The following is a 26848-nucleotide window of genomic DNA, read 5'->3' as shown; positions in this document are numbered from 1 at the left end:
CTCTCTCTTTCTCTCTTTCTCTCTTTTTCTCTCTCTCTCTCTCTCTCTCTCTCTCTCTCTCTCTCTCTCTCTCTCAAAACCTAACACAGCAGTGGCGGATGGCCGCCCACCATTGAGTCTCTGTTACTAATTTTCACTGCAGTCACAAAATTGTTTGCTCTCCCGCTTGCCACACACAAATTGAGGCACGCACCTGTGTTAATGAGGCGGTCTAGCAGCAATCTCACAGTACCATAAATTACATTTATATTCATTAAAGAAAGTTGATTTAATAAAAAAAATACTAACTCATTTAATCCGATGAATCACTTTATTCAAATTGAGGATTTTGTTCAAGGATTTTTTAGTATTTTTAGGGTGATGACGTCATAAAATATTACGACAGACATTTGAAGCTTTGAATCTCAGTAGAAGCTTTGAATTTAAAAAAAATCGGTACTGCCCTTGTTGGCTGAAGGAAGGGTAGCTAGTTGTCTTGGAGGGAGAAGTGTACCATTTGACATTTACAGCACTCTGAACCTGATAGGGATTTGTGGGCTGGCTGTTAAACTGGACTATATATAGACAACCCTGTCATGGTCCAGACTCTGGAGGACCAGGAAGTCTGACTTTTTTTTTTTTGGCTAATCTCACTATGAGTGACTGTATAGGTAAAGTATTCCTTTTGTTTATTTCAGAGCTGCAGAGCAGTCTCTCTGGGTGTGTGAGTTGGTTGAAAGAGGGAATGTCCTGCAATTATGTTACAGTAGCGATGTTGACACTATAAAAGGACAGTATGGATGGTCAGATTGGTTCAATGAAATTGATACTTTCAGCTACAAAAATCACACAAAAAATACTTAAACTACAAGGTAGAATGGAAACAAAGTGGAATTTTGTGGGACACATGGCAATAAGCATTGTCTTCATCAATGCCATAAGTTGAAATAAAGCAATTAGTCAAAACATTCTGTCTCCTTAGGTTTTGAGCTCCAGTTCCGCCTGGGTCCAAGCCTTCAGGGGAGGAGGGTTATGGTACACACCAACTATCCACTTGAAGGACAGAAATTTGAACGAAACAACTTCCGTGTTTTGGCGTGGAACTACCCAGCAGGAAGGGAGGATGACTCTGATAAGTTCTGCTCTCTGGACCTCAAGATAGCTGGGTCCTATCAGTACTACTTTGGATATGGGTAAGACCCTCCTGATAATGGACTACAGGCTGTATGTACAGTTGTATAATATTATTATATTGTCCTCATGAGAGCTGAGGAACTGGAAGATATGAGCTACAGTCACTTGTCCTCAGAAGGCAAACTACCACCAATACAAAAATCTGTCTTCAGAGCAGCATTGCATTATGTTTTATCTTTGTGAATGTTTCCGGATAGTCTGTAGTGCAGGACAGTTGACAGTGAATTCATCATGGCGTACAATAATGTAACACTGGTGTCAGTGTGCATAACTTAACATGATACTAGCTAAGCATGAATGTTAATTCTTGTTTTACAAAACAATCCCAATTCAAGGTCCACTTACTAGCTTTTTCCAGAACTTTCAACCATATCACACAGTCTTCATCAGCATATGAATATTTGCACAGTTGCATTGGAGATTAATCTGTTACATAGCTAAGTAGCTGTTATGATTTCATCCATTGCACTTTTAGGACTTCTCATCCATTTCCAAATTCATTCTTGACTTTGGAAATTGTAGTTTGACAGGACAGTCCCAACCCAAGGTGCACTAACTCCAAAACCTCCATCCACTGATGAAGACCATGTATTATAGTTTAAAGTCCTGGAAAAAGCTAGTAAGTGGACCTTGAGTTAGGATTGTTTAGTCCAATCATACTAGCTGGTATATAATGTAGTTTTGCTTTCAGTAAAGTGATGTGTGACATTTTGATTCCTTTTTGGTACTACACACTCCCCAAAGATCACTTTCACTCAAACTGTATGTTTATCTTTGATGTGATGTAATGTGTACTAGGGATGTCGCATTGACGTTTTCTTTTTGTTGTTCACAATCCTAATCCGAGTCCAATTCAATACTTTAAAACTATTAAAATATGTTTGACAACTGCATAGCTCTGGAATAACAAAAATATATAATATTTCTTTTGAAAGCTGTCATGCAGGCTATAGTTTGGATTTGTGAGTTTTTTGTCTGTGTCGGTGTCATTCTTTTCTGCTCAATCACTGTACACTTGTTAACTGGCGAGCGCTTCTTCACCTCCATTTTTGACTGTTATTGTCCTATATAATTTTTTATTAGATTTTTTTTCCCCACAGACACACGGAGCGGTCAGGAAGCGGATACATCGTTGTCGACCCAGTCCTTAGTGTTGGAGCAGACAATCACGTCCTCCCATTAGACTGTATCACCATCCAGACCCACCTGTCCAAATGTCTGGGACACTTGGATGACTGGCCAGATAGACTGAGAGTAACCAAGGAGTCAGGTGTGTGTATTTTTAATTTAATTTTTTTGTGGGAAAGGGTTAGTGCCATACAGGTAGCAGAGCCCTGGACTAGTTAGGGACTTCAGGAAAATAAAATTATCAGTGGAGGCTAATGTTTACCACATCACTTATTCAACAATTTTTGTTGATTTATGTGTCCATTATCATTATTTTGTGGGCAGAGTTTTGTAATTCATGTGAACAAATTAGCTGCTGAATCAGTTTTTAAGATATAATAAATATTTTCAAATCAAGCTTTGATTAAAAAGACAAATCTATGTATATTCACAAATACTGCAGTGACGTGACAGACTTCATAAGCAATTTGTGTCAGCTCATTACCAAGCAATACATTTTACAGACTTGTGGTCAGCCACAGCTTAAGTAACACAGATTAGCTTAAATTTCTGAGTTCTCAGACCATTTTTCACAATTGAGAATGACTTCCGAATGGGAGCCGAAACGTCTTGATTCTGAAAACAGTGTCCAGATGACTACGATTGAAACCTTTTCTACGATCATACAGACCTACTATCTCAAAACATCACCCTCACAACAGCTTGAAGAGGGTGACAAAAGGCAGCACAGGGACACAGAGCGTAACCGCCATGTCCACCAACTGCCCCGGGATAGGCATTCACACAGTAGAAGCTATAGAAGGCCATACTCAGAAATTCTGAGCAGCAGTATGACCAGCCAATAGACTGTTCAGATGATGACCGAAGCATCAGTTCAGAACATGGTCAAAATCCATCAGACAGTGACAGCGCCTTTGAATGCTTCTCTGACTCTGGCTATCTCGCGTTACAGCCCTAAGCCACGAATTAAGAAAAATGAAGGCACAAGAGCTCCAGAGTTAGCCTCCCACGATATAACAACATAGTCCACCCCTGTACTGACAGTAAGACAGATCTGAACTAAGTAATCGCCAGACATCCTATTAGCTGAGAAAAGCCTAATTTCTAATTGGAATCGGACACCACTGTCCAATTTTGCAAGTACACTTGGACTGGCTCCTTGGTAGTATTTTTGTCAATAAGAGGACTAGTGCGAAACACTAGCTTAAGACACACTCCATTATGACACACCACTAGTCATACACGTCCTATTTATTTAAAGTGCCACTCTCTCTGCATCTCACCTTAACTAATTTACATAACTAACATTCCTGTTCTCATTAACCCCAAGAGTAACTGAGAAACATGGGTTATGTATTTTATACAATGCCTTTTGTCATGTTTATCTGGATTTTGTTTTTGTAACTTGTTTACTGTTTTGCTTAGCCAAAATAGTTAGTGCAGACCAATATCCATTTGGTTAATGAACTGCACAGATGTTACAAACCTGTATGAACTGACAAATCTCTTTTCAACTATGGACTACACATGGACAATTGTGTTCTCAGGATCATACATCGAGTGCAATCCTGAGACCAAAAGGGGGACTATTGGGACCACTGGCACTCCACCATTTGAATTTGTTCATTTGTGGGACTTTAACTGAACTTTTATTAGGAGACCGTAAACAAAGGAGAGCCATTGAACTCTGTCTCCCACAATCCTCCAGGTATTTACTTGTAGGTGTGACCTCCCCCCACGGACCTAGCTTTCTTCCTTTACAGACTGGTAACGTAACCACTGAACCTATAACTGGACATAACATAGCGTAGCAGAGTACACGGCTAAGCACAGAACTGTGTTTCTTTTGTGAATGTATATGTATTGATTTGGTTCATTGTGTTTATTGTTGTGATGTGTTTTCACTGTTATTTTGGAAGCCATATGCTAAGTTGATGTTAGTGATGTTTCACACAGACAGGGTCTTGCATGCAACTAACTTTCTTCTTTTCTAACCTGGCACCGTTTATCCTACACAGTTCACACGTACTCTCCAATTATGCCCTTTAACAGAGACACACTCTTTAACATACATGGCCTTGCCACCATTTTGAATTTCCTTTCTTTGTCCAACCATGCGGCTGCTGCTCAACCGCCATTTTGATTGATGCCATTTTGGACCCAAGCTGACATTTTGTGTCACACACACACACACACACACACACACACACACACACACCCTTTTGTTCTTTAGCTTAGTGCATTTAGAATTATACTTTATATAGTTATTAATTTAATTATTACTCAGAGTTACAAATTTATAGTTTTGTGTATTTTATACACAAACTGTATGGAGACTGAATCAATTATTTAGCTATCCTTTTCCCTTGTGTAAGGATGGTGCCCCCGAGAACTTTATTCATTAAAGTTATTATTTATGATTATCTTTGATAATTCTGATAGCCATAATTAATTGATTGCACCTAGACAATTTGGTGCCCCTTTAACCATTGTAAATCCCAACAGTGCATTGGGTTAATAATAGTGTGTATGTGGGTTTCTCTCACAGGATACAACATGATCCACTTCACGCCTCTGCAGACTCTAGGAGAGTCCAGGTCCTGTTACTCTTTGGCAGACCAGCTGACCTTTAACCCTGAGTTCAGCCCAGAGGGTCAGAGCTACAGCTGGGCAGATGTGGGGGCGCTGGTGGAGAAGTTAAAGAAAGAATGGAACATGCTGTGTATTACAGATGTGGTGTATAATCATACTGGTGAGTGACTGTGTGCATATATTAACGTGTGTGTGCACTATGTATTCCAATTGGTTTATAGCCCAACCAGAGTGGAGACCAGACTAAAATACAACAAACTGAGAAGAACATTTAGTGGGTATTAAAGTGATTTTGCTTAATTATGGAAAGTCATGGAAAGGCTCTTGGATTTTCATCAGGGCCACGCTATCTATAAACCATGGCTTTAATATGGATACAGTATATAATCATACTGGTAAGTGGTCCACTTAAAGAGAAGTTGCAACACCTGCCCATGATCTCACAGGTAAAATATTAAAGTTTCCACTAATATTTTAAAAGAGCACATTGTTAGTTGAATATATTCCAGTACTACAATACTACAGCTCATGTGAGGGAATCTCGCCACCTCCTGGTGTAGCTAGTAATGAATTGGACAAAATTCCACAAATAAATAGGAGGGAAGTCAAAAATGTCACGTGGCCCACAAGCTGACAGGAAGCAATCTACAAATGTGCAAAACCCGTTTCACATGTAAAAATGCATCCACAAATGCATAATTATCACTTTACGTGTATTTGTTGTGGTGAAACTATTTACATTTGTAAAACCTATATCATTTTTATGTGAAATTAAAATACATTATGCAAGTAAGTTATGCATATTTGCAAATCGCCCTGTATTTTTGTGGATATAATGTTACACAACACAAATAAAAAAAATACATGTTTGTGCATAGTGAAATATTTGTGGGTCATGGTACACATTTTTGGATTGTCTTCTGTGGGTTACAACTAATAAAGTCCCATACAAACTTCCATACAGCAGCACAAGGTTAAACATGCAGAGAGAGAGCAAGAACTGTCCGTCTTCTAAAATCCCTAATACATGTAATATCTTGATCTTCATCTGTTATGCACAAAATCAGTTTAAGAAACTAGGAAACACTGCGAAAGAGCGAATTTTAAGTAGTTGAAAAGATTCTTCTCGTATCAGATCAGTCTATAAAAACAATTTTCCCCTCAGTGCGATAAGGAGCAAAAGAGGTTAAAAAAAACCTCCAACTATCACAATAATAATTTGACCAGCGCACCCTCTCTCTGTTTTCAATATTTCCATGCCAACTGTTGAATAATATCCAGCAAAACATTTTGTGAGCAAATAAGAATTAAATGAGTTGCAACTTAATGTCTTGTCATTTATGCTTGTGCTCACGATGGCAAAATACGTACAAATACGCAGCCTATGAGAGAACAGTCTTATCCCTTTCAATCTGAAAGTTTTGAACTCACTGCTCTCTCCCTCTCTCTCACACACTCACGGGGCCAGATTCACATTAAGAACAGTTATGTTTTATGCATCTTAGATGACAAGGCCCCCATAATTCCCCACTAGTATCAAGTTAATGGATTCAAGAAACTTGTTTGACTGAAACTTGTGGGTTCTTTAAAACACCCACTTTGAGATTTGATTACATCTTAGGTATTGCTTAAATAAGTTCCATATATATGCAACATATAACACAACCAAGTTTGTGGTTGAGTGTAGTATCTCCCGGTCTCTCTCATGTTCTCTCTCTCTCACACGCACACACACACACACACACTGTATTATGTGGTGTTTGTGAGCAGCATGCTAAACCAGGAATTGACCTCACATTAATAAAGAGGCCACTGGCATCAAGTCGTAAAGCAGAGTTACTAGCCTTCAGAGGGAACAATGAGGAGAGGAAGGCGACCACACTAAATTAAGCATATGAGGTAAAGACGAAGAACACATTAATGTGTAACAGAACGATGACAGATTTAGTGACTTATTTTAGACAAAAGACAACTATTCCTGAAAATATAGATTCACACCCTTGTGATGTCATGTTTGTTAAGCAGTAATGAGTTCAGAAAATTCAATGACTTGTTTTTTGGTCAGTAAGTGCATGAAATGGGATGTAGCTTATGAATAAAAACTGAACACGCTAATATGAAGGTAAATGAAAGGACACCGCAGCTCTGTACCGCATGTGCTATCCTATATTAGCATTCTGTACTCCGTACCCGTCACCTCATCCTCCCTCCTTTTTCCAGGACAAAAGGTCAGTAAAGGGCAGTAAAATGAGCCTCATTAAAAGGTTAAAGACTGAGTGGTTGATTTACTGTTGAAGTGTCAGTCTATCTGTAGATCTCTTTTCGCTGAGAAGGAATTTAAATTTTTTTTTATATGGCAACCTTTTCTAAACTATTCAAATAAGTCTGGTTCATGATCTGCTGATGAAAATATAGTATTGTATGATATGACATCCTTTTTTGTCTGATGTATGCTTTTGTACCCATTTATAAATACATATATATTTTTCCTTGTACAGTAACTATGTGTTGTACCAAATCCCAATAAGCAAAGTTAAAAACTATTTTTGAGTTCTCTTCATGCTGCATGTGGCTTACTTTAGAAAATATAATGTGCCAATCTAGCAAATTTCATAAGAAATTGTGTAATCTCAATGATGCATGTTGAATGCAGATGCATATTTGGTTTTCAGTAAAGTGTATCAATTTAATTTTACCATTATCTTTTTCTTTGGAGTTACAGTGATGAAAGGCTGTTCAATCTAGGGAATGATGTTAAAATTTTCCCAGCTGTGAATAGAATGCACTACATGACTCCTTTCTGGCTCATCCTCACCATTGTTGCTAACAATTTTCAAGTATGTGTTCCAGCATACATCATACCTAAGACAGTTTAATCACTTGTTATTAAAAGAGATACATGGTGGTGATTTAGATTGTGTTTTTCTTTTTCTTTACAGCTGCTAACAGTGTGTGGATCAAAGAACATCCAGAGTGTGGTTACAACCTGGTGAACTCGCCCCACCTGCGACCAGCCTGGGTCTTAGATAGAGCTATCTGGCATTTAACCACCAGAGTAGCAGAAGGGCGCTACAAAGCTAAAGGACTTCCTGCTGACATTACCAATGAAACTAATCTGAATGTGAGTAAACACAGTTTAGCTGGGCACAACACTGCTCAACTGTACAGACTATGAAAAGAGTGGACATTTCATGACTGTGTTGTAGAGGTTACACATGTGACAACTTGTGGGATTTGTGGATCATATGACAGCATTAATTAGTCTTAACGTCATGGCTTGCCATTGGGATGTAACAAAGACCATAACACAAGATTTTGCAGTACAAACCTGTGACAAAATGTAACATGTGTAAAAAATGACATGTAGAATGTTTGTTTTTTCTTTGTGCCATTTGAACACTAAAGAGCACATGCCTCCTGTGCTGCCAGAACATGACCTCCAACAAAGGAACTAATATACTTTTTCAGCCTGTGACTTGGATTGTGATTTCCTGCATTAGTAAATTCAGATAGTTAGTGACATGAGTAAAGCCTGACTAAGTGTGATGTCCACACAACATCCTTAAAGGGATGACAACACAGAGAAACCATATTAGTTCAATTCAACTCTTTTTGTTATTGACTATGTTAGAACTACTGCATCTACACCTGATGATGATTCAAACACCTTACAAAACTATCTATTTGGCAAACCCTTATAATGTATTGCTAATGTTAAATGTCAGTTTTTTCAACAGCATTTTCCAGGCCATGAAAACTATAGTAAGAAAGGGTAATTTAATAATATTATAATTTGTGTGTTTGCTTCTCTCTCTCTGTGTGTCGATTTGTATGTATCAGGCCATCCGTACTGTGCTGTGGCAGGATGTGTATCCTCAAATCAAACTGTGGGAGTTCTACCAGGTCAAAGTGGACAATGCTGTGGAGCAGTTCAGAACCCTGCTACAAAATGGTCTGTACTGTAGATCAGTGAAGTATTACTGCAAAACAAAGTTTTGTAATGGTTGCAACACTTCAAAACCACATCAGCAGAGCAGCAGCAGCAGCTTCAGTGTCTACACAGGATGTGTTCAGGCACACAACTGCTTTGTAGGTCACCTGCATTTGGCCACGTTCGGAGCCCAATACACAATCTTTGAAATTATGTGTGTAAAGTTGAAAAAAATAGACCTGAAGCATAACAATACGCTCCTCTGTAAACACATTCAAATCAGTTATCATTCAAATGGAAGCATATCTGTTCTGCCAGACACCCATGAGATGGCTGGTTCATGAGGTGGCAGTAGCTCAGTCTGTGGAAACTTAGGTTGGGAATCAGATGGTTGCCGGTTCAAGTCCAGTACGGACTGGTAGCTGAAGAGGTGCGGACTGGTAGAAGAGGTGCCTTGAGCAAGGCACTGAACCCCTAACTGTTTTGTGCGCTGTGCTATGCAGCAGCCCCATCACTCTGACATCTCTCCACAGTAATGCATGTGTGTAAATGAAAAGAAATATTGAGTGAGTGGAAAAAAAATGTAGAAATTAGTAAAGTATTTCTTCTTCTGAAGCCCCTCTTGTGTAGTCAAGCCTTTAACTTATACAATGTATATCAATTGAGATGCAGCCATAATCATCGGTTTATTGATGAGGAGTATCCAATGTATTGTATTGAACTGACAGATACCTTTCTCCGTGTTTTGTTGCCATTGTGTCAAAGGAATTCACAACATCAACAAAATGGACAGCAACACAAACAACAAATTTCAGTCTGTTCATTGTGCTAATGTAGAGACATTTGCTTTAGATGCTATTTAACAGACTTGAAATACCCATGTTGTGTGTATGTGTTTTTAGGCACCAAGCCAGACCATAGTAAGACTGGCGGGAAGAAGGGCCTGAGGATCATTCAGGACCCAAATTACCGTTGTTTTGGCAACACAGTGGACATGGACTCTGCTCTGGAGACATTTGTACCTCACAGGTCAGGCTCAGAATTTCAAGCTGCCACTGTTATTGTTCAAACATTTAGTTTTTTTGTATGAAGTTTTAGTGGTTCTTTCATGAATTAATGTGTGCTGATTTGAGAAGCAGTCAAGTCTCTTTTTGCTGAAAGTTAAGTTAAGTTAAATTTTGGTAAATCAAGAACATTATATAACACAACATTATTTTAAAAGTTTTTTTATTTAGTTCATGAAAATTGAAATTTGGTTTGGTTCACTGCCAACAACATTGGTTAACTAACTACTAACTGGTCTCTCACTAAGCTTTTGTTCACATAAAACTGCAGATATTGAAGATACCTACTTGATAAATCCATTCAGTTAGGTTTTGCCTTGACTCAATTAACATCCTTCTCTTCTACTTCTGTCCAACTCTAAAACATCAGGAAACCACTTGAAGTGTGACACTATTGTCATGCATTGCAAAGAAAGAAACATAAATGTTGAACAGAATCAGCACAATACAAAATGTTCATCATGTGATTCAAAGTATCAAGGTTCATTTGTTAGAATAGAATAGAGTAAAATAAAATTTTAATCAAATCAAATAAAACAATATATACAGTCACTTATATACATATACTAATAAACATACCTATACATTCTGTTTCAGATATTGAAATGACAACTTTAAAGTAGGAGCTGCAGAATTATATGTTTGTGGTTGCCATTCTATTGTTGCCATAACCTAGGAAAGCAAGGGTTAGTACACAAATACTGTGTACCAGTGCAATTTCCTACCATTGAGAAAAGTGTGAAAAGGTTCAAAAGCACAAACAGCTCCTGAAAAATAAGCTTTGGAAGCTTTCACCCGTCTGAACGGTTCGCTGATGTAGCCCTCATGCTTTATTATAAACTATAACTGATTCTAGGATTCAAATGCGCTGCAGGATGTCCAGTAAGAGACAGAGAGGTGGAGTTGAAGTTCATAACTTTATGGTCAAGCTTCTTCACCATATACAATACATCCACACACACACCCACTAATAATTTCCAAAGTACAATAATGTGGTTCTGAAATGAAAATGACATTGTTGCATCCATATATAGTATACACACATATGCATACATATCCTATGAATATGCACATAATTACAGATTCACCCATATATACATATCTAAGTTAAGGCATTGTTAATACAAAGCGAGAACGTACAAAATAGGAAATCTCAATCTCCCTAATATCAAATATCAACTGCGCATGCGTGGATGCGTTGCGGTAGAAAAAGTTTAGAGGCTTCAACACAATATCAATAAACAGTGTGACATGCTACAGTAACGTCACAGGAATGAACTAGGCAGTACTAGTAAACAAACACTTCACTTAAAGAACATAAGCGCAGCAATTACCAGTCCCATTTACACATAATGTTAGCAATCATGGTAGTATGCATACGATTAACATTACAGGTTTTAATAGATATAACATCAACAGCAAGCTAGCAACAACTTGGTTATTACTAATAACATAAAATCCTGTATTTTACACAACATACAGCTGCAATCACTTTAAATGACAAGAATCGAACACTCGGTCTTTATGAACACTTTGGGATTTTTCCAGCACGCGAATGAATAACGTCTCCGTCATCGTTAGTCTCCGTTCCTGTTTCTCTATGATCGGAATGAGAAGTTACGGCAGTGGGCGGGGACAAACTGCGAGGTGTACATAATGTGATTGGATAGCCGTGGTAGTTGACTGACAGCTGTGATAACCATTAGGAAACTGATAAACGTAAATGAAAGATAAAATGAGAAAGGTTGGCCTGTTTAACACCTCCAATTACAGTTATGTACAGTATGTATACACACTGTATATGTATGTAGCAATTTGCAGAATGTAGAGAAGTGGTATTTAACTATCTCTCTCTATAGCTCGTCCCCACATCACATCGAGGAGTGCTGTGGTTGGCTGAGACAGAAACTGAACGAGCTAAATGAAGAACAGCACCACATCATGCACCAGCATCAGGAGCAGGTAAGGTTAAGTGTAATGTAGCACCAGGCAGAGTTACTGCTGATGGCACCTATATAAATAATTAGAATGCAGTACAACAGCATAAAATGACCGAGCACTAAAGGAAGGTCAGACATGTCTGAGCAACCATGTGCAAGTGCACATGGGAGCCAGCTGGAGCCAAACCTGACACCTGTTGGCATGGCTGTCAGTGGAGTCAGGGAGGAGATGCTGAAATAGATACGGGAAATGTCAAAATACCTCATGTCATTTATACCACAGGTTCATTATTTATGTCTTGTATAATAACTACCAAAATAGTGAACTGTCAATATTGGAACATAACACATGTATTCTGCATAGTGTTAGCATAAAGTGTGGAATTGGAGACACATTGAGCATTCCCAAAATACACAATGCATCCTGTGCATCATTCATTGTTCATTATGTTCTTCCTCTTCTTTCCTCAAGGCTGCCAACTGCATTGTGGGAAACGTAGCGTATGAGCGTCTGGCAGACCACGGCCCCAAACTTGGTCCTGTTAGCAGGAAAAACCCTCTGGTTACCAGGTAACGAATTTAAAGATATGGGTTTAAGGAAAGAGGAAAAGGAATGGGATAGATATAGCATGTGGTGGTAGAAGAGCGGTGGAGAGATGGAAAGATGGAAGAGAGACTTCATTCACATACAAATTTGAGATGCTAGCTGGGGGAAAATCACTGCAGTTAGTCTTGTAGTGTTGCGTTGCATTGGACCATGTGGGATTCTACAGAGTAATACAGTAATACAGTAATATAGTCATCTGTACTAATGAACAGTGAGCATTTCTGCTTTTATTGAGTTTAAATATGGCAGTAACAACACTAAAGCCATTCATTTTTGTTATGCTAAGAACTGTACCAGTAGTGGGGCTAGAGGAAAGGCCACTTGGTCAATAAAATCAAAAGTGATCAATCACTTGGAATCATGACTATAGCATGACTGAGCAAAGCTAATTCCACGGCAATCGACCTAGATATATTGTGTGCAAAGTTGATATTTTGGCTTGGTGTTGGTGGAAGAGTACAGCTCATGGAGTTTTCAAAATGGAAAGGCTTTATTCTCCCAACTATTAAGGCAAATTTAGTTTGGATCTGTACTAGGCAATGCCTTAAACTTGTGAACATTTTGAAGTTTTAGCAACAAGATATCCTTTTCATACAGTTTTCGTGTGAAACCTGTAACCCCTAACTCGTTTCTCAGTAGTAGTACATACTATATGTTATTTCTAAATCAACCATTGGACTGAAACATGTGGCAGTTTTGTACCTTTATGAATAACACAATTAAGACTGACCTGGTAAGTTACATTTATGAATGAAAACAGTCTGACACCATAACTCTAACCCCACCATTGGCTATTGTGACTTTATCTTCTGTCATCTTTTGCAATGTTTCATATGCATTGTTTTTCTATAAATGAGTAAGTGGATGATACAGATGCATAGTAATGCCAGATATAAATGTAAAGCTACATTCTATACAGATAAAAAGGGATGTGAGGTTCATGATGTTGCCAGGTGTAAAGGGAGGCTAAGTGTTGGTGGATCTCAGTGTTTTCATCTGTCTGTCTCAGGTATTTCACCTTCCCATATCAGGACATGACTCTGGAGCAGGAGATGCAGCTACTGGACCAGCCGGACAAGACGTGTCACTTCCTGGCTCACAACGGATGGGTGATGGCCGATGATCCGCTGCGCAACTTTGCTGAGCCAGGTAAAAGTTATTAAACTTCATAGAAAACAGTCAGGTACAAAAAGTAAGGTCAGAGAAAGAAATAAACACAGACACATAAACATAAACACACTGTAACTAAGGCAAAGAGGGGATCCTCATTCCTCCTCTGTCCAACATGCTTTATTCTGTTACATCGAATAGATTACACATCAGTTTTTATATGGGATAAAACACATTTGAATTTGTGTGCCCATTAACAGGGATCTGAAAATCTCAATTCAATATAAGCTATTTTCAGCCTTTTATGTTGTACTGTCTGCACTGATGAAATTGTGATTCACTGTATCAGTATTGGTCTGTGTCTGTGCTACCTATAGGCTCCAACGTGTACCTGCGTCGGGAGCTGGTATGCTGGGGTGACAGTGTCAAACTCCGCTATGGCAATGGGCCTGAGGACTGCCCATACCTGTGGGCCCACATGCAGAAATACACTGAAATCACAGCCAAATATTTCCATGGAGTCAGACTGGACAACTGCCACTCTACACCATTACATGTAGCTGAGGTATTGTCATATATTATCATATTATCACACAGTTAAGTAGATGTCCTTAAATACACTGATTGACCAGAAAAATGAAATCCCTGTACATTGTAATGCAATCCAGTACAGCACTCACAGTAATAAATACCAACTTTGTTAAAGAGTCAGGAAGGTTCTTGATTCAAATCGGTGGTCATTTCTGAGGTTGTAGTTTGTTGTGGTGTTGTTGTATTGGATGCATTGTATTTCTGCTCCTCCACATATATTAATCTGGTGGACACAATGAGTGCATTTACACACATGAGTTTTTGGAGTATCCTGCTTATGTGTTGCCCATGTAAACATCATATCCAGCACATATCCCAATTCTGAATATGGTAGCTGGAGTACTCCAATAGAAACCAGTATGCCATATGGCATGTAAACACCTGATCCTGGTTTCTGATCATTCTTTTCCATGTGTGCAGGTGCATCATCAACTCAAGTTACATAGTCGTCAGTAAAACAAAAAATATGATAAATAGGATAAATGATGTAATGACGATAAACATGCTGAAATTAAGGAAAAGTCTGACTTTGGTAATGCAAAAATTGTACTGTGATTCTTGTTTTCCATTACTGGTGATCAAATGGATAAGCTAAATCCAGAGTAGTAAAGAATGGTAAATACTGCAGAGTTCAAACAGCCACTCCAAACTGGGTACATCCTCAACCTTTGAGTTGGTTAAGACCATACAGAAATGAGTGGCTGAGATGTTGAAGAATAAAGGCACACCTGCATGATCAGAAACCTGGGTACTGTTATGACAGTGTATAAAATAAAACAAATAATCAGGCTTCTTATGTCCGATGTAACCGTCATATCCTGTGTACGATCAAAAATAGGATAAGGCTCACAACCAAAATACTAGCGTGCATGTAAATGTACTCACTATTAGAAACACATTTCAATTGAATGCAGTCCTATGCAACACCACCACAAAGTACAGCTTAAAAAATGACCATACAATGGAGTCAACACACACACAACTACAGTTTCAACAAAAATGGAACATTTTAGGTTGTATTTATTGCAGTCCTATTTTACTGCACTGCATTACATCATACGGGTATTTCTATTTTTCTAGGCGCTCTTTGTGAATAAATGTATAAGATACAGATTGGCCTTCCTTCTCAGTGCAAATGTGTTACCATGTGATGCAACATCAGTAGCTTTACTACACCTCAGAGTGTCAGGTTGCCACAGAAACCAATGGAGAAACTTTGCTGTGACTAAATTGTGTGACTAAAAATGTATCTGAAAAACTGCACATTAATCTGCCACACCTATCTAATGCTCCGGAATATTCTTAGCCACTTTAGGCCATTAAAATTACAATAATGCCACATTTTGTCTACCTTTTAAAGTACTGTCTAGCCTGAGGATGAGCTAACTGGCATTTGCAAAGCCTAAAAACGAAACAACACAGATGCTCACGATGGCCACATTCTTACGACATGCCTACAGGAAACAGTATATGCCGCAAACTTACCCTTAAAGTGAGAGAGACATGTTCATGCCAAGGGGGAATTTAGCCATAGACTCCATATCCTGTTTATTTATTGTATTCTTTACATCATAAAAGTTGCATAGTGTTGCTTTAAATATGATTAGCTTAAGAAGAAATAGTAAAAAATAAACGTAAATAGTGTGTGTGGGGGGGGGGGGATCTCATTTCATTTCACTGCAGACTGGTTTTATGTAACTGAATGTCACTAAAGCCAAGTCTTCATGTGTGTAAAAAGGTAGGTCCATACTGTATATCAGTGTAACCCTGTTAACAGCAGACCCTTCTTCTCTCCTTGTCTGTAATGCTGGTGTGTTTTCTTGTCCAGGCCATGTTAGATGCAGCCAGAGAGGTCAGACCCAATCTGTATGTGATAGCTGAACTCTTTACAGGCAGCGAACTCATTGATAATGTGTTTGTTAACCGGCTGGGAATTAGCAGCCTTATACGAGGTACAATTCTCGTGCATGAACTAACTTTGTCTTTTTTGTCTCTGTCTTCTCTTTTCACTGCATTGTTCTGCATTCCTCCTATTCATATCCATTCCCTCCTTTTCCATCTCTTTACTCTCACTCTCTTTGTTCATGAACTGTATGACTGCATGCTGTGGTTACTTTGAGGCCTGTTATCACTAACTGGCTGTATTGCCTTCACCTTAACTCTCCTCCTCCTCTTTCTGTCCTTTCTTATCTCTTCCCCAACCTCCTCCTCTTCCTCCCTCTCTCCAAATCATGACCTCTTGCACTGTCTGCACTGGTTTTGGTGTGTTGCCTTTATGTCGTTGACCAGTTCATGCTGGACGTGGCCAGAACAGTTTGTCCTAACCTGTATGTGGTGGCTGAACTGTTCACCGGTAGTGAGGAGCTCGATAATATCTTCGTAACCAAGCTAGGGATCACATCGCTCATAAGAGGTACGGTAATTTCTATGTTCAGAATGCACTCACACTACATACACCTACACACAGAGTAAATTCATTAACAATGACAAAGTAGACAGTTTGGGATACCAAGGTAGGTATTTATCTTGCTTGTGCATAAGGGCTGTAACTAATTTCGAACAAATAATCGACTATTCGGATTATGAATCGCACAATTACTCAGTGGTTCTTATTTAGCTATCAGCTTTTAAATTTAGCTTGAGGCTGTTTTAGACATGTGCTCACTAACAATAAAGACAATAAAGATGGATACTTCCACCTCGAGCTTCCAGAACAGCTTCAGTGCTCCTTGTCATAGATTCTCCAAGTGTGTTGAACTCTACTAGAGGCATGAACAGTATTCTTCCAAAAGATGGTGGTGACTGTGAAGGCTGTAGCATATGATTCACATCATTTCCATACTCATCAAACAATTCAGTGAGCTCTCGTATGGAAGCATTTATGTTTCTCCTCTCCTTTATTCAAGTTTTTTCCTTGAATTTGTCACCTGTCTGTATTTACTTTATTAATTCCTCTTGGGGAAATATATATATTTTTTAAACATAATTCCCAAAAGTACAAATACAGACCTACACAATGATATTAGTTGGGTTGACACAAGTGTCACCCATACTGTAATTATTCTCTTACATATATAATATATACTACTTTATATAATAAATCTAGTTGAATGTAACATCTAAAAACAATTTAGAAAATAGTGAATATTCTGGACCAGTCATGCTTGTGAGCTCAGTCCATACATTTGTGAACACGCGGCCTAAATGTATTCACTAAAGGTACGCATGTGTTGTTCATTAACAAAACACCACTGCATTGCCAGATTGGAATGTGACCCAGAATTGCACTACAGTAAGCTTGAATGTGTGAACTCACCCACAGTGCTGCAGCAATATGGATTGTGTTATGATAGCTTTCCTCCTCTGTCTCCTGAACATTTTCTCATTCCCCAACGCTGTTCATAGAGGCCATGTCGGCTGGTGACAGCCATGAAGAAGGCAGATTGGTCTATCGTTACGGAGGCGAGCCAGTCGGAGCTTTTGTTCAGCCCAGTCTCCGCCCTCTGATGCCCTCCATTGCCCACGCCATGTTCCTTGATGTAACCCATGACAACGAGTGTCCCATACTGGTGGGTCTCTGTCGGGGTCCGGTTATAGGATGGGGTTGAATGACTGAAGATGTTGATAATGATAATGCATTTTTATTTGAGCATTTCTAAGCAATTAAGTTCTCATTACTCCTGCAATGTATAAAATTCCAATTTAATAGTAATCTTCATTCTGTTGCTGCTTTCTCTATTTTTACCTGTTCAAAGAAGTATAAAGTAAACGTGACATAATGGCCAAAAAACAAAAAGAAATTGTGATAAAGTCACTGTGTTTAAATGTACCACGTTAAACTATCCAGATGTCAGGTGTATACAGTAACTCTTGCGTGTTTGCCTCTCATTGTTATACAGCTGCGTTCAGCACTGGACTCCCTCCCCAGCTCTGCTATGGTCTCTATGGCTTGCTGTGCTACTGGTTCTACCAGAGGATATGATGAATTAGTGCCGCATCAGGTTATTTACAAACACACACACACATACACAAGCTATTACTTACATCTGATATAATTTTGGCTTAGCATTCAACCATAACTTTGGTCTGTTTTGGGTCTCCAAGAAACAAATTCCCCAATATTGGCTCATTTATTGCAAATATGAAAATATGGTTAATGCTAGTTTATTTTCTCTAAAGTAGAGACTTCTGTTTGAAAAGCTAGCTGTAGAGCTACAGTGTCACAATAAAGAGTGAGCTGTCTAGTTTCCCACAGGCACTCAGGTGCTGGTGGTGAATTTTACAGCAGACACTTGAGTCAGCTGCTAAACAGCAACCATTTATGCTACAAAAGAAGCTACATGATTCACATTATACCTTCACATTTAACTTTTAATGTCCATCTTTGCTTATTGTTCTTGTACTGGTTTGAATTTTCACACCATCATTTTAGCCTCATTCTGTGGTTTTCTGCTCACTGAAAATTTGAAAACAATTATTTTCTAAAACTACTATTTTAAAATGGGAAATATAATAAATTAGTACCAAAATCGAGTATATACTATGTAATGTATACACACACTGAGTTACTGTATATGGGGGGAGATCATCTACATACACTACCTAGCATTTACTGGATAAAACACACACCTGCTCAACTGCTTGCTTTGCTAGAAGAACTAATAGAATAGCGTTTTTTAGATTAACAGGCAATCTTGATTGTGTGTGTGTGTAGATCTCTGTGGTGAAGGAGGAGCGTTTTTACCCCAAGTGGAACCCCGCAGCACCCCCCACCTCCACTGGTGAGGTTGGATTCCAGACTGGCATCATAGCTGGGAAACTGGCACTCAACAAGCTGCACCAGGAACTGGCTGCCCAGGGATTCATTCAGGTACCATAATGTGCTTTGTGTGTGTGTGTGTGTGTGTGTGTGTGTGTGTGTGTGTGTGTGTGTGTGTGTGTGTGTGTGAAAGAAACATCAGCTCACACTGAAAGAGGTTTCAGCTCATTCTGCAATCTGTTTAGGGTTTTTAATGTAAAAAAGGAAAGCAGTATGCCCGGAAAGTTTTGATAACTCCATCTTTGGTGCTGCATACTAATTGTTGTGTTTCTGCACTACCTTTCCTAGAGATCACCTATCAATGAACAGCATGTCCAAGTTTAATCTCGAATCATCTTCCTCTCCAGGTGTATGTAGACCAGGTTGATGCAGATATTGTTGCAATTACACGTCACTGTCCCAGCACACACCAGTCTGTGGTGGCAGTGTGCAGGACAGCCTTCTGGAACCCCAAAATCCACCAGTATGACACCAACGTCCCACCCATGTTCATACCTGGTATGACGATATCACCTTTATGTTAGAAATCAAACATGTATTTCTAAATATTTATGTTGCATTGTTTTTGTAGTGTGTGTTTCTTGCATTTTCTTACACTATACCAATTCTTTAACTCATGCAAGATTTTGTCAAAGAGTTTGTTGACCAGGTTTCCCAATAAGGCTTCCCAGTGCTGAGAATATTTCTCTCCCCTTCTCTGTCTCTCTTAAGGGAAGATAGAGGAAGTGGTACTGGAGGCAAGGACAGTGAAAAGGCATGCTGGGAGTTATAAAAAAGATGACAACTACATCAACGGCATGCCAGAATACACTGTGGAAATAAAAGAGCATATACCGGTAAATATTGCTAAGATCATTTTTAGGATCATTGTAATTCTATGTATTATTGAAATAAATGAGCATATCAATAGAATAATTTTAATTAATATACTGTATATACATTTTATATATATATATATATATAGTTACAAGAGAGTACGGTGGTGAAGCAAGCCGGAGTGACATCAAAAGGTCGATCAGAGTTTGTGCAGGAAATCACCTTTCAGAAGTTGACACCTGGCAGCATCATTGCCTTCAGGTAAACCACACACAGACCCACACAAAACTTCAGCACAAAAGTGAAATCAGTACAGTTTGCATCATCATTGAAGACAAATTGCCAGGCATATTTATTATTCTTTCCATGGCAAATTTATTAGCATTCCACATTTTGGTCAGTTGTTAGTCACATAGTTTTCTGTTACTCTCTCTCTTCCTCACAGAGTTAGTTTGGACCCCAAGGCCCAGAAACTGGTGGGGGTGCTGAGATATTATCTGTCCCAGTTCAGCCCAAAATACAGGAGAGGCAGTGTAGCAGAGGAAAACCCACCAGAAGCACTGCAGAAACCCCTGGCACAGTGAGTACACATGTATAGACATCGCTCATGCCCTAACGAGACATGACTTTTTGTAACTGTTTTGTATTTATTATATGGATATAGTAAAGGTTAAACCCATCTTAACTATGTTTATTCTTTACTTGTAGAATAGACTTTAGCATCCTTTGAAAATGAAATTAATCATGATAGATGAGATTCAAATAGTTACTCAACTTTTGAAGGGGAACTCCACTGATTTTACACATCAAATTCTGTTTACATGTGTTGTGGAGTACTACTGCATAGGTAAAATAAGTTGTATAAAGCCTTTTGTAAGGTATTCAGACCCTTAACTCAGTACTTAGCTGAAGCACCCTTGGCAGTGATTACAGCCTTGACTCTTTTTGGGTATGACACGACAATTCAATTCAGTTCAATTAATTTTATTTATATAGCGCCAATTCATAACAGAAGTTATCTCATTGCACTTTTCCTATAGAGCAGGTCTAGACCTTATAATATTATTTACAGAGACCCAACAAATCCCACCACGAGCAAGCACTTGGCGACAGTGGCAAGAAAAAACTTCCTTTAAGAGGCAGAAACCTCAAGCAGAACCAGACTCAATGGTGGGCTGTCATCCACCGCTGCCGTGATAAGTTTTGACAAGCTTTGCACACCTGGATTTAGGGATTTTCTGCCATTCTTCTGTTTGATTGAGTTTAAGTTCGTGCTCTGGCTGGGCCACTCAAGGACATTCTTCAGAGTTGTCCCTAAGCCACTCCTGCGTTGTCTTGGCTGTATGTTTAGGGTCATTGTCCTGTTGGAAGGTGAACCTTCTATCTAGTATGAGGTCCTGAGTGCTCTGGACCAGGTTTTCAATAAGGATATCTCTGCACTTTGCTCAGTTCAGCTTTCTCTTAACCCAGACCAGTCCCCCAGTCCCTGCTGCTGATACACACCCCAACAGCATGATGCTGCCCCCACCATGCTTCACCGTTGGGATGTTGCGCAGGTGATGAGCGTTGCCTGGTTTCCAAACATGATGTTTAGAATTTAGGCCAAACAGTTCAAGCTTGGTTTCATCAACCAGAGAATCTTGTTTCTCACAGTCTGAGTCCTTTAGGTACCTTTTTTGCAAACTCCAAGCAGGCTTTCATGTGCTTTTCACTGAGGGGAAGCTTCCGTCTGTCCACTCTGAGTGTTGCAGTGATGGTTGTCCTTCTGGAAGTTTCTTTCTCCACACAGGATCTCTGGAGCTCAGGCAGACTGACCATCGGGTTGGTCACCTCTCTTACCAAGGCCTATCTCCCCCAATTGCTTAGTTTGGCTTGGTGGCCAGCTTAGGAAGAGTCCTGGTTGTTCCAAACTTCTTCTATTTAAGTGCAGCAGAAATTCTTTTGTAACCTTCCACAGATCTGGACACAATCCTGTCTCTGAGCTCTGCAGGCACTTCTCATGGCTTGGTTTTTGCTCTGATACACATTGTCAGCTATGAGACTTTATATAGACAGGTGTGTGCCTTTCCAAATAATGTCCAATCAATTTAATTTACCACATGTGGACTCCAATCAAGGTGTAGAAACATCTCAAAGATGATCAAGAGAAATTGAAATAAATTTCAAGTGTCATAGCAAAGGGTCTGAATACTTGTCAATGTGATATTTCAGTTTTTTCTTTTTAATAAATTTGCAAATATTTTGGCATAAGGTTGGAACATAACAAAATGTGAAAAAGTCTGAATCTGAGTCTGAATACTTTCTGAATGCACTGATACAGTCACAGTGTGGAATAAAGAACAAGCAGCACCCATGTACAGTATCTCATTTGGTAAAGCCACACATATGAACTGTTTATTTTAAAGCTATGTGTGCTATGTGTGTTTCACAGGCTGATGTCTAAGCTGACGTTAGCAGACCTGAATGTCCTGCTGTTTCGCTGCGACTCAGAAGAACAAGAAGATGGTGGAGGCTGTTACAATATCCCAGGATGGGAGAGCCTCAAATATGCTGGACTACAAGGTAGTTACACAGCAGCTACACATAGTTTCTAGTTCATCAAGTATATACAGTGTACTGAAAAAACTATAATTTTCTCCAAAAAATTGTGTGTTTAAGGACAGAAAATTACATCATTTTATGGAGCTTTGTAGTGGTGTAAAGATCAGCTGAAATGTGTTGGTGTCAGCCATGTAATAGGCCAGGCCAGGCTTTTTTATACTCAGGACTCAGAGGGTCTTGGATTTTTCCCTGCTGTTTGTAAAGCATTGGTGACTTGTCCTGACAGCACTCAACACAGATGCTTGCTCTGTGATTCTGAACATGTAGCATACATAGATAAAAATACAGAAAGATAAGTTGACACAATCACTCACCAAGTTGTTCAAGGGAGTTTTACACATTCAAGGTCAACAACAAAAGAAACATAACTGTAAACAGGTGTTTTTAGTTTGTACAGTACTGTTGCAACCTCTCAACTTTAAAAACTGCACACCTTGTTTTGCAATTTGGCAATATCTGTGCTGTCTCGTTCTTCGTTAGGTTGTGTAAAAAATTTATAAAATTGTATTTTTTTTTTAACTGTACACCTGCATAATGCATCTTATATGTTCATCAAACAACACTGAGGAGACGTAGCCACATTACATGCATTAAAGTACTTTCACATCACACCAATTGAAGTATGGCCAAACCTCTTGGCCAGACTTGCTTTGTTTTCACACTGATGTTTTACCTTGATATTTCTCACATTACTGGCCTAATATGACAGGAGTGTAAATGTAGGTGTTGTTGTGTCTCTGCAGGTCTGATGTCAGTGCTGGCTGATATCCGTCCCAACAATGACCTGGGCCATCCTGTGTGTGCTAACCTTAGACAAGGGGACTGGCTGATAGAGTTTGTCTCCAACAGACTGACACACAGAGAGGGACCACTGGCACAGGTGAGGCTTTTACACCCTTAAAGGGCCACTTCACCCAGATTACAAAAATAGTTTTTTTTATTTATCTCTACTGGTATCTAGCCATGCAGATATATTTGGTTTTATTTGTTCAGGTTTTGAGATATCTGTTTCTGATATTTCTGCTGAGATTTTCGTACAATTAAGATGAAGGGGATATTATTTATGGTGCTCAAAGCATTGAAAAATTAGATTTGAAAAAAGTATCAAGGGTGCTGCTAACACTGCTGTCTACAGTGACAAGACCCTTTACCCACTGAACGTTTCCATTCCCCCAAGTGCAATTTGTGCATGTACTTTTTCATTAAAACATTATTTTGTTTTCTCATGCTTCATTTTGAACATAGTAGATATTCAGAACATATATATAGTATTCGAGTTTTTTAAAGCTACTCATCTATACTATGCATCTGTTTTTGTACTTCTGCTGCTGTGACACTTGAATCTTATCTGCTGTTGACTTTTTCAAAAGTCACTTTTCGTTTGCTTTCAGCATCAATCAAAAAACTGAAACATTTTGCATGACCAGACACCACTAGGGGTTAAGATATGTGAGAAAATGTGTATTTTGTCATGTGGGTGAACTGAGCATTTAAAACAACAGAACCACCTCCCTACCTGCTGCACCATTGCTCATTGGAAGGTAATAGTTATACAGGATAGCTCAAACAACTGAGAGCGACAGTATGAACGTGAAGACGGATGCCAATATTCTCTGAGCTACATATCTTTAAAATAGTTAGTACTATTAGTTCCAACCTAAGCTGGGTAAACTGGTTGTTGGACTAATGTTACCAAATGACCAGCACTGAATTAATTAACTTAGCGAGGCAGTGGGTGTTCGCGTCTTCTTCTTTTTGAGTGTCCACAGTCCTTAAGCTGATCCTGGAACAGATTGTAACATTGTGTATCTGCAGGTGGGTCAGTGGTTGGGAGCCATGTTCGACTACTTAAAACACATCCCTCGCTACCTCATTCCCTGTTACTTTGATGCCATCCTGGTATCAACCTACACCACAGCCCTGGACACAACTTACAAACTCATGTCGAGGTAGGATAGATTATGGAAATTGCATTGTTGAGATCTGAAATTCAAATCTAAAACTGAATTTTAAGGACAGATTTGTTGCAGTCAAGTGAAATTTTGAACAAGCACATTTCCTGTCTTTCTGGAGCTGCTGATTTTGATCTTCTTGTCCAAAAAGTTTCATCCAGAATGGCTCCAGCTTTGTTCGTCACCTGGCGCTGGGTTCAGTTCAGATGTGTGGTGTTGGACGCTTTCCTGCGCTCCCTCCCCTTTCTACGAAAATTGAGGACGTTCCCTACCGCATCAGTCCAATCACAGGCCAGAAGGAGCAGTGCTGTGTCTCATTGGCTGCAGGTAGCCTAGCAACAGACACTTGGTGTCTCTGTGGATAAATTTAAGACTAAGTAAACTGAAAAAATTATTTACATAAGTGAAATTAAAACGTTTTATCAAGCTTGTATTGACTTGCAAGATGAAGATGAAATTAAATATTTATAATATACAGTACGTGGACAGTCATTTGCTGATTTAACTGACATACTAATTGATAATCTTTAGGTCTTCCTCATTTCTCCTCTGGGATTTTCCGTTGCTGGGGCAGAGACACTTTCATCGCTCTCAGAGGACTGATGCTGCTCACTGGGAGACACACTGAGGCTCGGTAAGGATGCATGTATGAACTGAATTGTTTCTCATGAGACATTTTGAGTGTTTAAAAACTTATTGAAACGTTACAGTACATTTTTGGGTCTTCTTTAAAAACTGGTTCAGTGTTTATTCAGTTATTTTTAATATCAGCACTAAATTTAATTTGCCAGCAGATTTATAACAGCATCAGCCTGCAAAAGCCCACAGTAACTAAACTCTAAAATTAACCATTCTGTCTCATGGTCTCCATAGTAACATCATCCTGGCCTTTGCGGGGACATTGCGTCACGGTCTTATCCCCAACCTGCTGGGTGAGGGTTGCTGTGCTAGATACAACTGTCGTGATGCTGTGTGGTGGTGGCTGCAGTGCATCCAGGTAGGAGTCTGTAATACAGAAAGTAACGGGGAAATAGAGGTAGAGAGGGAGATAAAGGAGTGTAAATACATAAAACCTGCATGGCAGCGCAACAAGCTCAACATTGACATAATATTACCTATTAAAGTTGTTATGGCGAATGTGTTAGAAACAGTTACACAAATACACATCCAGCAGACACAGAGCAACATTAGCTTTCATTTCGACTTTTGTGTCCACCTGTTGAATTTTAGTCTGATAGTCAAGTCAGTTGGATTTATAAAGCCCAATATCACAAAGCACAAATTTGCCTCAAGAGGCTTTACAATCTGTACAGCATACAACACTCTCTGTCCTTAGACCCTCGATTCGAATAAGGAAAAACTCCCCAAAAAACCCTTTAATGGGGAAAAAAATGGAAGAAACCTCAGGAAGAGTAACAAAGGAGAGCTCCATCTCCCAGGACAGACAGGTATGCAATAGATGTTGTGTGTACAGAATAGACCAACATAGTCAGGTTGGACAATCAGGATGACAAAATTATAGATAGGTTGTAAACATCAATCAGTCAATCAGTCAAGTTTATTTGTCACATGTAATCATATAAGGTAAAATCAAAGTGAAATGTAATCCCGCCAGTTCCTTCAATTTGTGGCTTAAAAAGGACGTAGGATCCTAGTGGCCTGAGGGTAGAAGCTCTTCCTGAGCCTCTCAGTGCTGGCCTGATGTATCCAGTACCTTCTTCACGACCGCAGCAGGGAGAAAAGGCCGTTATCCGGGTGGTTGAGATCCTTAATGATTCTCCTAGCCTTATTCTTGGAGTGCCTGGTGTAAATATCCTTTAGGCAGGGTAGAGCACTGCCTTTTTTATGTTCAGCCGAACTAACCACTGTTTGCAGGGCCTCGCGGTCCTGTTCAGTGCTGTTTCCATACCAGGCAGTGATGTTCCTTGTCAGGACGTTCCCAATGGTGCAGGAGTAGAAATTCCTCAGTATTTGAGGGGATACCTGGAATTTCTGCAAGTGTCTGAGGTGAAATATTCTCTGCCTTGCCTTTCTCACCACTGAGTCAGTGTGCAGCGCCCAGGTCAGGCCCTCGGTGATGTGGACACCGAGGTACTTGAAGCTGTCCACCCTCTCCACGAGGACCCATTGATATGAAGGGGGGCGTAGTTCCTTCCCTGCTTCTTCCCAAGGTCCACTATCAGCTCCTTAGTCTTGCTGACGTACAGGTGTAGGTTGTTGTCCTGACACCAGCGGGTCGGGTCCTCTGCTTCCATCAGGCAGGCCTTTTCATTGTTATCTGTGATCAGGCCTACCACAGCTGTGTCGTCAGCAAACTTGATGATGGTGTTGGAGTCGAAAGTGGCTACACCGTCATGTGTACACAGGAAGTACAGCAGGGGGATCAAAACGCAGCCCTGGGGTGTTAACGATGAGGGTGGAAGAGGTGTGTCCGCCGACACTCACCACCTGGGGTCTGCCCGTCAGGAAGTCAATGAAGAATGTGGATCCAAGAGGACCTTCACTCTCTTTTATCTCTGGTTTG

The 26848-nt window shown here is 39.5% G+C and overlaps 1 protein-coding gene across 2 annotated transcripts in view; it reads left to right on the top strand.

Annotated features, from left to right (window-relative positions):
• agla (amylo-alpha-1, 6-glucosidase, 4-alpha-glucanotransferase a) overlaps nt 1-26848 on the top strand; it is a 44155-nt gene that overhangs the window by 8915 nt on the left and 8392 nt on the right. Inside the window, exons 3-26 of one of the 2 annotated variants that reach the window (XM_044218594.1) lie at nt 962-1172; nt 2274-2443; nt 4850-5053; nt 7833-8014; nt 8734-8845; nt 9727-9853; nt 11748-11850; nt 12301-12398; nt 13445-13584; nt 13923-14110; nt 16426-16549; nt 17542-17705; nt 18036-18137; nt 18851-19006; nt 19303-19453; nt 19667-19791; nt 19920-20032; nt 20217-20351; nt 22203-22333; nt 23116-23252; nt 24188-24321; nt 24476-24651; nt 24856-24958; nt 25198-25321. In XM_044218594.1, the coding sequence (XP_044074529.1) occupies nt 962-1172; nt 2274-2443; nt 4850-5053; nt 7833-8014; nt 8734-8845; nt 9727-9853; nt 11748-11850; nt 12301-12398; nt 13445-13584; nt 13923-14110; nt 16426-16549; nt 17542-17705; nt 18036-18137; nt 18851-19006; nt 19303-19453; nt 19667-19791; nt 19920-20032; nt 20217-20351; nt 22203-22333; nt 23116-23252; nt 24188-24321; nt 24476-24651; nt 24856-24958; nt 25198-25321 (3410 nt within the window). Of the gene's footprint in view, nt 1-961; nt 1173-2273; nt 2444-4849; nt 5054-7832; nt 8015-8733; nt 8846-9726; nt 9854-11747; nt 11851-12300; nt 12399-13444; nt 13585-13922; nt 14111-15964; nt 16089-16425; nt 16550-17541; nt 17706-18035; nt 18138-18850; nt 19007-19302; nt 19454-19666; nt 19792-19919; nt 20033-20216; nt 20352-22202; nt 22334-23115; nt 23253-24187; nt 24322-24475; nt 24652-24855; nt 24959-25197; nt 25322-26848 lie in introns of both variants that reach the window. The other variant, XM_044218595.1, reaches the window with a different exon arrangement.

The sequence above is a fragment of the Siniperca chuatsi genome, linkage group LG13 (genome assembly GCF_020085105.1).
Source record: "Siniperca chuatsi isolate FFG_IHB_CAS linkage group LG13, ASM2008510v1, whole genome shotgun sequence".
NCBI classification, from domain to species: Eukaryota; Metazoa; Chordata; class Actinopteri; order Centrarchiformes; family Sinipercidae; genus Siniperca; species Siniperca chuatsi.
The sequence above is the reverse complement of the archived record's forward strand: the minus strand, read 5'-3'. Positions and strand labels throughout refer to the sequence as shown.